Below are 15,313 nucleotides of genomic sequence, written 5' to 3' on the forward strand. Positions count from 1 at the left end.
CCGGTTGCTTTTGTCTGTCAAATTTGACTTTTTGTCATACTAAGCATGATCTTACAAATGTGTCAACATCTTGACGCAAAGCTGGCCAATAGAAGAATGCCTCAACCCCTTTCATTGTCGCATCAATTCCACGATGCCCAGCATAAGGTGGAGCATGACTTTCCATCAAAATCTTTGGCCGTAACTGTTTAGTAACGCATAACTTTCCATGCATCATGAGAAAGTCATTCTTAAGCATATAGTGCTCATGATGTTGCCCATCAACAAGCTGGTCATAGATCCTTGCAAAATCTGAATCTTCAGCATATTGTGTCTTCATTTCTTCTAGTTCACAATGGTACGGAATTGACACTGCTGAAATTTGGGGCTTTCGTGACAACGCATCAGCCACCACGTTCTTTTTCCCTTGCACATGCACAATCTGAAAATGGAACATTGACAAGATGTTTGCCCATCGCATGTGCTTCTCAGACAACTTCGTCTGTGTAAGAAAATATCGCAAGGTTTGATGATCCGTTTGGACAACAAAATCAGCCCCTAGCAAATAGTGTTTCCAACTAGTGAGAGCATGAATTACTGCCAACAATTCTTTCTCATAGACTTGCAAGTTCCTTTCAGTCTTCAAAAGAATTCTACTCTCATATGCGACTACTCGACCATTCTACATTAAAACTGCACCAAGACTATGGCCACACGCATCACATTGAACCACAAAAGGTTTAGAAAGATCTGGCAAAATAATTACCGGATCTGAAGTCAGCTTCTCTTTCAAGTGTTTGAACGCTAAAATTTCCTTGGCTGTCCACTTGAAAGTAACTCCTTTTCCTTGCAGTGCATGGAGTGGAGAAGCAATCTCAGCAAAATTTCGGATGAACCTCCTGTAATAGGAACATAAGCCTAGAAAGCTTCGAATGTCATGTACGGACTTCAAGTCTGGCCATGACCTAATTGCTTCCACTTTAGCGGGATCCATGCGTACCCCATCCTTTGAAACAATGTGCCCAAGGAAGTGAATTTCTTGCAAAAAGAACTCGCTTTTCTTCGCATTGATGAGTAGCCTATTCTTGCGTAGCTCATTGAAAACTGCCGTCAAGTGATCCCTATGCTCCTCTTCAGACTTTGAGTAGACAATCATGTCATCAAAGAAGGTACCCACGAAGTTTCTATGTGGTCTAAAAATTCTGTCCATCATTCTATTAAATGTGGCAGGAGCATTTGTGAGACCAAATGGCATGACAAGAAACTCATAGAGACCAAATGTTGTCCTGAACGCAGTCTTATGGACATCTTCTGGTCTAATGCGTATCTGATGATACCCGCTCTTTAGGTCTATTCTTGTAAACAATGACGCTCCCTCAAGCCGATCAAGAATGTCATCTACCCTCGGTATGGGGAACCTGTTCTTGATAGTATTCTTATTCAAGGCGCGATAGTCAATGCACATGCGCCATGAACCATCCTTCTTCTGCACTAAGAGTACAGGCGAACAAAAAGGGGATGAACTGGGCTGAATCAGCCCCTTCTCTAAAAGCTCGTTGACCTGACCCGTAATCTCTTTCTGCTGGGCTGCACTAACCCTGTATGGTGGTCTATTCGGTGGACTAGAACCTGGCACAAGATCTATAGTATGATCCTCAGGTCTCTCAGGAGGTAACTCCCTTGGCAAAGAGTCCGAAAAACAATCACTGAAACCACTCAAAAAAGTTGACCTGTCTTTATCTAAGGTAGACAAATTAGATACAACTTGAGGTACTTCTTTTGCAAAGATCAAGTACGCAGAAAGATGATTCTTTATTACAGATGAAATAGCAGAAGCAAAAACAACTGGAACAGACTCGCCTTTAAGCTTTACATCAAGGACATGAGTCTTTCCTCTATGTACAAGGGTAATCTTTTTGTTGTAGGTATCCACCATAGCATGCAACCTGTAACACCATGGGATACCCAATAACACATCACAGCCCTCAAGCGGCATAATATGAAATTCTTCCGCATCCACATAGCTCTGAATGTGCAGACGAAGCTTTCCCAGAATGGGAGTAACAGGCTCTGAATGTCTTGGGCATGCCAGACCTGCTTCCCCTGTCATACCCATCTCCTCTGCACGAATGCCCAACTTTGATGCCAATTCTGGTGATATGAAATTTGCACGGGCTCCTGGATCAAAGAAAACCAGCACTGTCTGGTCTCTAACTTTGCCCCAAGCTCTGCACAGCTCCGTGGCATCTGTGTTTGGTTGATCTCCAACCAAATCTGGAACAAGTCCTGCACTCGGCTTTGGCTTCTTCCCTTTATGGTCTGACTTGTCATCCTTATCCTGTGACTTCTTCTGTGGGCACTCATTTGCAAAGTGTCCTTCCTGTTCACAAATGTAGCATTTCTTGGCCTCCCTAAGAGCTTTCCTTTCTTGAAAAGTTTTGCCGGAAAAATGCCTTTTTTGTCCTTGTCCTCGTTCTGAAGAAGATTTAGACTGCTTCTTGGACGTATCAGCTTCTTGAGTGGAGGGCTTCTTTGCAGGAGACTCAGAAGGCTTTGCTGCAACATTGCCCTTGGCTGAAAACTGTTTGCCCTGGGACCCTTTCTTGTGGCTATTAAATCCATCGGAATCTCCCTTCGACAGATTACTGGCCACCCTTGCATTCTCTATCAACTGAAACATATTCATGACAATAGTCTTTGTGCAATAGTCCCTGATTTTCTTGGGCAATCCACAACAGTACTTCTCAATCTGTTCTGACAATGGCACAAACCTGTAAGAGGTGACTGGCAACAGTGCGGCCCAAAACCGTTTATTGTACTCTTCCAGATCTGCACACTGTTTGGCATTCAACTTGTGCCATTCCGTCATCACATCCACTTCAAAAGTGTTTGTCAACCATGCAGGCGCAAAAAGTTGTTTGAATTGGACCCACGTTGTTGGGGCTTGACCTTGGTTCAACAATGCGGTCCACCATTGAAGCGCATTCCCTTTCAAGAAAGTGGCAGCCTTGCGTATCTTTGAAGATTCCATGAAGTTGCTTCCAGCATAAGCTGCATCGAACTGCTGTATGAAGGTCAAAGCCTTCAATTGGTCCTCAGTTCCTCTAAAAGTTTCAAACTTCACTCCATGCCCACCTTCCTTGTAATCCTTAGGCTGACTCAAAGGAGCCACATTATCATAAACAGGTGCCTGTAGCAGTGGTGCTCCATGAGTGTTCATTCCAACACTCGCATCAACTGTTTTCCCTATCATATCTGCATTTTGTACGTATGGGTGCGAAAAACCAGCCATACCAAATTGTGTTCCAGGCACTCGAAACTGGCCATAGGCACCCTGAAAACCAAGTTGGACACCCATGTTCGCGTACATAGGGTTACCCATGCCTGTTTGCATTGTCCCGAACACATTCCCTGGCATATAACCTGTGGAAGGTCCAGCCATAGCTTGAAACACTGAACCACCTCCAAAATAACCAGGATAAGTATTAGGTAATGGAAGGGTCTGACGCATAGCCTGTTCATTGCTCCGCTCCCTTGACCATTCACAAACGGTTCCTGTCCAGCTAAAGCAAGTTGCTTTGGATCATTGGACACCGCTAGTTGCTCAACCACATGGGCTTTCCCTCGAGCATCATGAGTCCTCTGCGCATTGGAAATCTCCTTTTCCTGCAACGGCTCAGTCATGCCCTGTGTAGGAGGCTGAAAACCCTGTGTCGGAGCCTGTAAGAATTCCTGCATCCTTGGGTTGTTAGCCAACTGCTGAAACATGTCCATGCAACAACGCAGTTGAGTTCTAAACAACCTGTCCTCTTCTTGAAGAGTTGAAGGAATTTTCTCTGTGCCATGTGGGGAAGATCCCTCTTCAGGTACTTGGTCTCTCTTCTCTGCCATATCGACAAGCTCTGTGTTGCTTTCACCCACAACAATCCACGCTGCACTTTTTGAAGAAAAAGTGACTATCCCGTCGATGGAACCATATAACCAGCCCGTACAACGTAGAGGGCGGTACTATTTCAATTACCTGTTAACTTTACACAGAGCACTGAGAAGGGAAGAGAACACAGTTGCGTCCAGCGACTAGAATGTCACTACGCACACGAGATCGACACCCTGTAGGCCCCAAAGACTGGCGCCCCTTTCGGTATTTCTTTATTCAAATTAAAGTAGACGATCCGACCACTTAGCACAATCTTTCACAAAGCTGTCCAAACCTGGCGAGGGCTGAAAACGCAGGTTTTCGACCTGATTTTGGCAGCATAATGGCGCAAAAACCCCTGTAGGTCAAAAACACCTGTCTAGGACAGATTCCCTCGATATCTGGAAGCTTTCTAGTGAGCTGTCACAGAAATTCAGCGAGCTGTAATTCTCTGTTTTTCACTGCCGGGAGCCCAAAAGCTTGTACACGCATCCCAAGGCTCTCACGAGGCTCCCCCGATGTTCCCTTGCAATTTAGGTGCGAAACCCTAAACCTGCAGAAAAACACAGCAGGCTGTAATTCCCTGTTTCGGATCGTTTTTAGCGGAGCGAACACGCCTACACGTGTCCCAAGGGCTCCCGCACGCAATGGGACAGTTCCCCTGTGAATTGGACGAGTTTTCAAGCGAGAAAACTCTCCAAACTCGCAATTTTCGTGATGGAACTGTGCGTACCTGTGGGGGATTAGCAATTAGCTAATCCGGTTCCTGTTCAGAAGGCTCTTGCCTTGGCAAAACGCGCATAAACCCCCAGAACTGTACATAGGTCAAATGAGAAGCCCACTAGTGGGGCATAACATACTGTACGTAGGGGAGAAAGAGAGCAGTATGTAGCGTGCGGGACATCACTCCCGTCACCATACTGTGCATAGAGGGCAAGGTAAGCATTCCATAGCTTCTGTACCTGCTACAATCCACCTGAGGCTGAAAATGGCGCCCCCTTTGTTGATATGCAGCTCGTTTTTGCCTCCCAGAGTGGCAGAATTGCTCACAGGCTGACACGTCGCCCAGTTTCCGAGTTTGGGCTTATCCTGCTAAAAATATCTCAACTGGTGCGTCAGTTGACTTGATAGCAGAGCAATAAAATGTTCCCCTTGTCATTCCAAAGCTAATGACGCGAACACATTTTCCGGTCAAAAATAGCAGTTCCCTAAATTTTAGGAGATGCTTCCATGGCGTCCCTATCGGTCTCCTGACCATCATTGAAGACTACCATTTGACCAACATCTACAATGTGGGTTAATTTATTGGACCCTTTCAACTTATAAAGTTGCAGTGACTTGACGAGTGGCCCAAATTCCAGTTTGGCGCACACGAGCTTCCATACTCATCAGAATTCAGTGCTAACTAGCCCGGGCAGTCCCTATCTGACCGACCTAGATCCCCGATGTGAGAAACCCATTTGGCTACAGCCGTTTCACACTGGCCATGCAATGTCCACTTGCACCTTTTCAAGGGTTTTGGGACAAACAAGTAAAAATAAAATAAATATATCTAATACTTATTTACGGAAGGCAACAGGAAAAATACACCTCCTGGTGACAAGTCGCTCCACTCCTTTGTCAACAGATTGCCCCGATTTTTGATACTAAAGTCACTGATGTCTCTTTTGAGTTTTAGGGATACTGTGGGCTGACAATATTCTGTTGTATGACTTTATGAACTAGAATTCTCGATAATATGACATTGATTTGTTCTTCACTTGTCTAAGTGCAAGAGCTGATAGACGAAATGACTGCAACATTTCGGTTTGAAAGATCTCTAAAAAGGTGATTGCAATAAGGATTAGTTAATCGGGCATCTATGAGGTCCGTGGATCGAGATGCAATTGCTAAATATGTTGCCGATTAATCATGGTTTGAGATCCGAATGAATTTTTGAATGTAATTTGTCATGTGATGTCCTGTGATGTCAAGTGATGTCCTGTGATGTGACTGTCGATTGGTATATGTGCTAGATGCGTTTTTCTAGCGTCGGTACTAACACTCAGTGTCTGCTAAGACAGTTTATGGCTTCTGTCTGTTTTGCAGGCGTAATCGAGGGCGATTACAATGCGTTCAAGAGGGAGGTATGTCACAAATGGGTGATGTGGCAGCAGATACACACACTTTCCCTGGCAGGCAATCCCGGAAAAATTCGCAGACAGGCTGACGTGGTAGTGTACGAATTTCGTGATTTGCGGTGCAAAAAGCACTGATAGGCTGATGTGGCTGAGCTGTACGGAAAGTTGCTTTTTGGGCTGTTGAAAATCTACGCAAAATTTGATAAGCTTTTGAGCTTTGCTTTATTTTAAGCCTTTGTTTTAAAAGATGGCAGCTTTTTGGGACTCTGCTCTTGGCATCCCTTGTAATCAATAAATAAATGGGCAAGGTTCCCACTCAGCTACAGAGCATCTAAACGCAGAGTCTGAGAGTGAGACCCCTCCCACTCCTTGTACTTTGAGTTACAGATCAATACAAAAAAGAAATACCAAAAGGGACACCAGTCTTGGAGCCAATATCTCTAGGCACGGAACTCCGCCGGGCCGTGTCGAATTAATTGCGAACTGTGAACTGTTCTGAAGTGAATCTTTGCTGTGTCGCGATAGAATCTTGACTTGAGTCTCCAAGTTTCTTACGGTATAACCCACGTATGAGTGTGATTGTCACAAACTGCTGACGTGTCAAGCCATTGAAGAACGGGGCCAACCTGCACATCCGGGCCAAGGTACACCCTAACCGAAGAAGCAGAAGCAATAAAAGAAGTTTTACCAACTTGCGAAGTCTTGCCGAGTGGCCCACCGACCCCATCCGATGGGGCCAAGTGACCTAAAGAGATTAAGCAAAGCAAAACCCTTGCGTAGCTGAGATGATGACGTGGTAGTTGTAAGGACGCTTGCAATTTGCGGTGATGACGTGGAAACTTGTACGCACTTACACGATTTGCGTTGATGACATGGTATGCTATACAGATTTTCCATGCTTTGTGTTGGCTGCTTTTGGGAGGCCAGATGCTTTTGAGTTTGAAGCTTTCATGTAACTACTTTTCATAGGCCAAGGGCCTTGAAATATGAGCCAAGGGCTCATTCTCCAGCATGCTTCTATGGGAAGGTGCAGAGGATGGAGTACCGGCATTGTACTGAGTTCAAGCAATATAAAGAAATACCGAAAGGGGCGCCGAGGTTTGGAGCCAATGCTCTCTTGGGGTGGAACTCCACCACTCCCTGTTTCGTGTCGTGCATCTCTTTCAGTTGAGTTGTTATTTGAAGTGCTTAAAGTTGTTCAGTCTATTCTTTTCCATTGGCACGTGGTGCCCGTTCTGTTACAATGATCGTGGGTGTACACCAGACTCGAAATGTTAACTCTTACACAATGCTAATGAAGCCCAATCGGGAAGGTTCAATATGAATCATGATGTCCTCGGTTGTTTGGAGGAAATGCAATTAGAAGTCTTTTCTAATAGAAACGCGATCTGCCAGTTCATGTATAAACTTGGACACCCCAAGTCAAGATTCAACCGCGACTATAACAAACTTGGACACTCCAAGTCAAGATTCTACCGCAACACAGCAAAGATTCACTTCATAATTCACAGTGCACAATTGATTCGACACGGCCCGGCGGAGTTCCGTGCCTAGAGATATTGGCCCCAAAGACTGGAGCCTCTTTCGGCATTTCTTTTTATATTAATCTGTGTTCAAAGTACAAGAGAGTGGGTAGGTGCTCACTCTCAGACTCTGCGTCCAAATGCTCTGAGAAGCGAGACCCTACCGACTTATTTATTGGTTACAAGGGATGCCCAAAAGCAAAGCCCCAAAAGCAGTAAGTGAAAAGCCTTCAAAAATAAAGCAACTGTTGCCAAAAGCTGCCAATTTTCAGCCACGCAACCAGCTGGAATTCCGTACAGCCTAGCAACTCTTTTTGCGCCGCAAATTGCGGAGGGTCCGTACAGCAGCCACGTCAGCACCATCTACGTGAAATCCGGGAACGTCAGCCTCTCTCCGCAATTCACGGACCAGCCAGCCAAGGTGTATGTGTGTGTATCCGGACTGCCACGTCACTGGTTTGTGACATACCACCCTCTTGAAAGCATTGTAATCGCCCTCGATTACGCCTGCAAAACAAACAGAAGCCATAAACGGTCTTAGCAGACATTGACTGTTAGTACCGACGCACTAGGAAAACACATCTAGCACATGTACCAGTCGACAGTCACATCACAGGACATCACTTGACATCACAGGACATCGCATGACAAATTACATTCAAAAATTCATTCGGATCTCAAACCATGATTAACCGGCAACGTATTTAGCAATCGCATCTAGATCCACTCGGGACCTCATAGATGCCCGATTAACTAATCCTTATTGCAATCACATCTATAGAGATCTTTCAGACCAAAATGTTGCAGTCATTTCGTCTATCAGCTCCTGCACTTAGACAAGTCAAGAACAAATCAGTATCATATTATCGGGAATTCCAGTTCATAAAGTCATACAGCAGAATACTGTCAGCCCACAGTATCCCTGAAACTCAAAAGAGACATCAGTGACTTTAGTATCAAAAATCGGGGCAATCTGTTGACAAAGGAGTGGAGTGACTCCCCTCTCGTGCATACCCGCTACACCAAATTCCGCCCAAGCTGAGTTCGGGGTTCCATTTAGAATAGACTATGCTAAACCAAATACTTCAAGGTAAAGATTCACAATTTGAGGAGTATCTGCCAGGTCCTCCTCCTCCATTCACTTCGCATCCAATGCGGAGTAGGTCTTGAATTTAACCAAGAACCGTCTTATCGCTTTACCTTCTATCTTTCTGTGTCAATATCTGTTCTGGAACGATATTGGCACGGACTGTTAATACCGTCGCACTAGGAACACACATCTAGCACATGTACCAATCGACAGTCACATCACAGGACATCACTTGACATCACAGGACATCACATTACAAATCACTTAAAAAAATTCATTCAGATCTCAGACTATGATTTATTGGCAATGTATTTAGCAATCGCATCTTGATCCACTCGGGACCTCATAGATGCCCGATTGACTAATCCTTATTGCAACCGTCTATCGAGATCTTTCAAACCGAAATGCTGCAATCATTTCATCTATCAGTTCCTACACTTAAACAAGTCAAGAACAAGTCAATATCATGTTCGGGAATTCCAGTTCATAAAGTCATACAGTAGAATACTCTCAACTCACAGTATCCCTGAAACTCAAAAGAGACATCAGTGACTTTAGTATCAAAAATCGGGGCAATCTGTTGACAAAGGAGTGGAGCGACTCCCCTCTCATGCATACCCGCTGCACCAAATTCCACCCAAGCTGAGTTCGGGGTTCCATTTAGAATAGACTATGCTAAACTAAATGCTTCAAGGTAAGGATTCACAATCTGAGGGGTATCTGCCAGGTACTCCTCCTCCATTCACTTCGCATCCAATGCAGAGTAGGTCTTGAATTTAACCAAGAACCGTCTTATCGCTTTACCTTCTATCTTTCTGTGCCAATATCTGTTCTAGAACGAGTATCTGCTCGTTTTCCTCCACTTCGGGTTGCTCATCTGGCTCCCCATCATCGGGCACATCGCCTTCAAAAGGCTTCAAGAGACTCACATGAAAAACATTGTGAATTCTACGAGTATCGGGCAGCTTCAATCCAAAGTAGACATCATTTATCTTTTCGAAAAATAAAGAAAGGTCGATAGTATCTCATGCTAAGCTTTCGAAAAAGCCGCTCCTTTCCCTTTTTCTTTTTCAGACATGCCTTCTCAGACCGTAAGAGCACCCAACCGTTCTCCTTCAATTTCAAATCGCAACGATGGCGATCTACTCCCTTTTTTTGGAAGCCTTTCGGACCAAGCCCAAGTCCCTCGCGAACTGGTCGACTTTAAAGAAAAATCTTATCTTTCGTGCTAAGGAAGGATGGAACCTTCGTAGCAAATTCAATAATCTCAAATGGCACCCCATCAAAGGTTTTCGTCAATGCAATTTTGGAGACCTATGACCTAATTTTCAGGGTACCAATGCAAATTTTTTGGCCCGAGGCTCCTTAGGTTTGTACACTTTTTGAATGGGAGGTGGAGTAGATTTAGTGGTTTCTGTGCTCATGAAATCATCTCGATGCTTGTATTTGCTCCTTAATGTTTTGAGTTGTACTTGCTATCACTTGCACATTGCCGTTTGTGCCATGGGGAAATGGTACCGTGTACATCTAGTTCTGTTATTCGTGTTCAAGCTTCCAAGAAAATGCTCGATGAGATGCAAGAATAAACGGACTTGATTTGTCAAGGAGCTCATGTCTGAATATGGTAGTCTTATTATTCCACTCACGGAACCTCAATGGGAAAGAAGGGAAAGGTACTCTTTGTGCAGGTTGGGGAAGCACATTCCTTGATGGCATTGGATGTCGGATCAAAACGATGGTGCCATTGTCTTAAGTATGCACGCGCTGATTGAATATCAAGCAATCTTGTTGTGATCACCTTGGCAGCCATATTTCAGAAGCCTTGAACTCAATATAATAGTAGACGGATCCCAGTATGTGTGAGTCTTGGAAGAAAATGGAAAATCCACCAACCCTAGCCAACTTGGCACACCCAAGAGAGGACCTACATGCCCTCTTAAAAAAGTGTCCTAAAACAATCTTACTTGATTACCACTAGTTTGCCAGCCCACATACAAGGCTTGGAAACAATGGGAAGAATCCCCCAACTCCTAGCCAACCTGGCACACCCAGGAAATGACCTACATGACCTCTAACAAAGTGTCCTAAAACAATCTTACCTGATTACCATCTAGATTGGCAATAATGACAACATCCTTTGTAATATACATAAATGCTCATGAAAAACTCTCCTTGATCAAACGATTATTGAAAGACCATCAACAGACAAGCTTCCTTCACAAATTTTTAAAATTGCCTTTATAATCATAACAATTATTTACCTGGTGCCAAAGTCTCTCTCCCTTCAAAAGATACTTCCTTGACTTGGGTTTTGGACAAATTTCACACTCCTTGCCTCTACTTACATACAGGATGGACTTGTGATATCGATGTTAAAGTACTTGAGTATATGTTCTTGACATAGCTGTATTCAACATTTTCGGCTGAAACATATCAGGCGAAAGTTTTGAAAACAACTTAACCTAGTACATGATTAAAAACCTACTTAGTGGACTTAATAATAAGAAATAGCCACATCAAAAGTCAAGAACTTAACAGGTTCGACGAACATAGGGACCACGAATGGAGAAAAAGAAGTAACAACCAGAGATTTGCAGTACAATAAAGAGCACAAAATACATAATCAAACTTTTGACAAGAAAAACAAACCTCTCCCTAAGGCAACCAGCTTGCGAAGGATTGCTGAGATTGCTTGAGGAAGAACTTCCACCTGGGTATGAAACATTACAAGCAAACCAATTACTCATGGAACAGACAAAATCCAGATTCTTAACAAGGGCAGATACGCCGGCCAAAATGAGTAATAGATGCACATTTGTCTGTCGATGCATGCATGCCTGTGTGCACACTCCTTAGAATGCAACAAACATTCCCTCGATCCAATCAGCATGTGCACTAGAAAAATTTGTTGATTAGTAATTTACCTCTTATCTTGCTATATCCGCTTTTCACTTAAAGAAACGCTTCTTTTAAACCCCACCCCAAAAAAAACTACCATACATGCAAAGTTTGCTTATTGCAGAACAATGCAAGACCACGGCTGACACTTAAAATGTAACCAAGGTCTCCTTATCACATGCAATTATTATTTGCCAAAATGTACCTAAGGTGTCACCTAACGAACAAACAAGTAAATAACCACCTCTGTTCGTTAGTACCTAGATGACACCTAGGTACTAACGAACAAACATGTATATAACCATCTCTGTTCATGTTGGTAAAATGCATAGTGGAGTGCATGTAAACATGAAAATGGTGATTTACAACAGTTATATTGTTCACATGATGCACATACACAGAGCTAAACAATTAGTAAGTGATGGAAACAGAAATTGAGAAACATTAATATGCAGCAAATCTTTTTAGACTCGACGAAAACTATCACAACAAATATGGTACCTGACTGGAACTGGAAACGTCAGCCCAAGCTCTGACACAATCTGACTGGTCAACTATTATAACACACTGCTTGCTTGGCCATGGTGTTAACCACCTGCAAGTAGAAAAGATTTTCCAGAAGATTAAGAAGATACCATAATGTCCCTTTGAAAGGAGCTGGCTGATTATTTACCTTGGCAATAGTATGTGCAGCACCTCCACCCTGAAGAAAATTAGAAATGGGCATAAGCCTTCAAAGAAACATCATAGTGAGGCTTCTTAAATATCACAACAGATGCTTTTGGGTTAAGGTTTTTTGACTAAGAAAACGGAAGATCACAAGACAATTGATACCCACTCCCCTTTATTAGATTCATGGATGAATCAACTTCATCAGCCCCATCAAACGCTAAGTCCACTGTGTTCACATCATTGAGATCAGCCTGGACACCATCTGATAAGCATTAAAAAACATTCACAAATTATATCTAGCTGAAAAAGTGAAAGCCTCACAGTTTTGAGGCCAAACTGCCGACCAAGTACTCTCATTGGTAGCTCACTCCAACTCCAACTACATCTTTTAGCTACCGGTAAGACAGTACTGAATAAAAATAATTAAAATAAAAGCCTAAATATTTACACCCAACACATATTTTGATTGCAAACACATTTTCTAATTAATGTACTTATACTGACAGCAAACAAAACTCAACTCCTTACAGAGTGGCTCTCTAACACTCCTCAAAAGGCTTTTCATTCTCAAGTGCATTGTACTTGCACAGGCAGGAATATTTTGCATTTATCAAGTATAAGTGTATGCATAAGCTTCCTCGCCACAAAGAACCACCAATAAGTAACCATGCATACACCTTCACGAACAAGAGCTTTTGACACCTCAAAAATGAAGATACTAAACTATCACTGTATGGCAGAGTAAGCAACACCCGAGTACACTGTACAAACATTTGATGCCATGAAAATAAAGACACTAATGGCTAAAAACAAGATAACTTCAAGACATTGCTCTCGCGGATAAAATCTAGCCTTAGGAGATTGGAATTAAAGTAGGAAAAAGAGGTTCCATACAAGAAATGAAGCTAGCATGACCCTTGACCCGACTGTACCTTGCCTTTCTGAATAAGTTTTCCCATTTCCTCTATGGCTAGTGACGATGTGCTTCCAGTTCCCAGTCCTACAATCATTCCTGGCTTTACAGGTTCGACCACCTTCTTTGCAACAGCTCTTTTCATAGAGACCTGCACAGCTGGATCAACAGCTGCAAATCGAAAAGGTCAAAAGCTTGGAGGAAGAGACTGTACAATCGAACTTGACAATTTTGTATGAGCACAGCACATACTGTAGATCTCATCTAAGGCTTCATGTAAGCACAGCGTAACCAAATTCAAAATGTACATGCAAAATATTAGAAAGCGTAACTGCGTCATTCTATACTTACTGCTTCCAAACCAGCCTAACATATGCTCTCACAATGTTTGAAGCTGCTTTCCTCAGATTCAATACAACTGAGATCTTCACCCACCCAATTGTAGATTTTTTATAGCTAGATGGAATTCCTCAAAGCACACAAAAATCAAACAGCTCCATCCGCCTGGGAAACTGACGATCCAACAGAAAAAATTGCAGCAAATTGAAAGGCAGCTTACTGGCAAGTTCTAAAGAAGCCTTGAAAGAGCGAGACAAGGGGAAATGGGGCCTGCGGGAGCACAGGAGGCTATGCTCTGTATGAAGCGAGAAAGCCTTCTGAGAGGAAATGCTGAATGAGAAGCGTCGTGTTTGTCAGGCAAGGAAGGGAGGAGGGCCGTGTCGGAGTCCCTCTCAAGGCTGTGTGTGTGTGTGTGTGTGTGTGTGTTTTGTCACCGTCACCGTCACACCGCCGCGTGTGTATCACGTGCGTATTGCTGCTGATGCTGGTAGCTGCATTGTTCCCAACCCGCAGCGATAAATCCAGAGGCTCCCAAAGTATCACACGACCGGCCTCAGCATTATATGACACGGGATATTAAAGGAAGCCGAGACGGTGGTATCAATGGATCAAAAGTATTAAAGGAAGCCGAGACGGTGGTATCAATGGATCAAAAGTGGGACGAGGATTCTAGAGCGATCTCGGCCGTCCACGCAAGCAAAAAAAAGGTAAACATGGGCATAAAAAGTAAACATGGACGCAAACCTACGTGGAGCAGTCCGAGCAGGCACGCTCGTAAGAAAAAGCTTTCGTTGAGGGGCAAGGATCTCCATGTTGGCAAAGTCGTACGCTGCATGAGGATTTCGGGGAGTGAGTTGCATGCATAGGATGAGGGGGAGCTTGGAGGAAGGGGTTTGCGGGCACATGACGGCAAGAGTGGCTCCAAGTGGGGGAGGCCCTCGATCTCTGTTTGCATTGTTGTGCGCCTCTTGCGCAAGGCAGGGGAGCTCGGTGGAAGGTGGTCAAGCCTACATGCCTCAGAAAAGTGGGCCTCCTTCTGCAAACAACACAGAGGACAGTCAGTCACATGGCCTATCTCAGAGATGCATGAGCGGAGGAGGAGCAGGGGGAGGATTTGCGCCAACAGGGTAGTGGGCAAGGGGAGAAAGGGTCCGCGCCTCAGTTTTTGCGAGCATCACCTTACTCAAGGCATGCCAAATGTTGCAGAGGATTGCAATGGCCCTGTGTAGGCCTACTGGGGGAATGAAGAAGGGGGGCACACAAAGAAAATAGTCCCCAATGTCTCCACAAGCAACTCAAAGCAGCCCAGGGCTCCTCTCCATCGGTCATGCAAAGCAGCCCACATTGCGTGGCAAAAAGCTGTTTGAGTCTGCAGTAGCCAATGTACGGTGCAAAAAGCTAGAGGGCCTTTTCAAGGAGGGCTTGATGGATGATGGGGGGGAGACGAACTCTTGGAAACATGCTAGCAACTCTTTTGCCGAAGAGGAAGACAAGAATCCCGATGAAAGTCGTGGTGTAGGGGCCAGCAATCGAGATGCACAAAAAGATGATTCTGTTGTGAATGAAGGTAGAAATGGGAAAAGGTTTCAAGCAAGCCATGCAAATATACTGCCTAGGTTGTATATGGAGGTTCTTTTTCCAGATGGAAGGCTTGCACGACAATCTAGAGCCAGTAAGGAATGTCCAAATAAATTCCATTTTGAGCTTGTTAGGTGGCGGATGGAGAGGCACCTCAAAAGAGATCATGGCTTGGATGTACAGATCCCATTACGAAAAGCAAGTGGTGCTTTGAATGTGCCAATGGGTTCAAGAGGCAAAGCACCCGAAACACAGCATGACAAGCATCACTGGCAAAAGAGCACG

At 44.1% G+C, this 15,313-nt stretch overlaps 1 protein-coding gene across 1 annotated transcript; it reads right to left on the bottom strand.

Annotated features, from left to right (window-relative positions):
* Positions 1-7,578: 7,578 nt before the first annotated feature.
* On the bottom strand, positions 7,579-13,803 carry LOC147461328 (uncharacterized; the record flags this gene model as incomplete). Its single annotated transcript, XM_086508900.1, has 7 exons — positions 7,579-8,045; positions 11,278-11,338; positions 12,028-12,121; positions 12,200-12,229; positions 12,435-12,460; positions 13,131-13,282; positions 13,671-13,803. Coding segments are annotated over 7 exons (702 nt in total), but the record flags the coding sequence as incomplete, so codon positions are not given.
* Between the last annotated feature and the right edge of the window lie 1,510 nt (positions 13,804-15,313).

The sequence above is a fragment of the Adiantum capillus-veneris genome, chromosome 3, assembly GCF_014529385.1.
Source record: "Adiantum capillus-veneris isolate H3 chromosome 3, ASM1452938v2, whole genome shotgun sequence".
NCBI lineage: Eukaryota > Viridiplantae > Streptophyta > Polypodiopsida > Polypodiales > Pteridaceae > Adiantum > Adiantum capillus-veneris.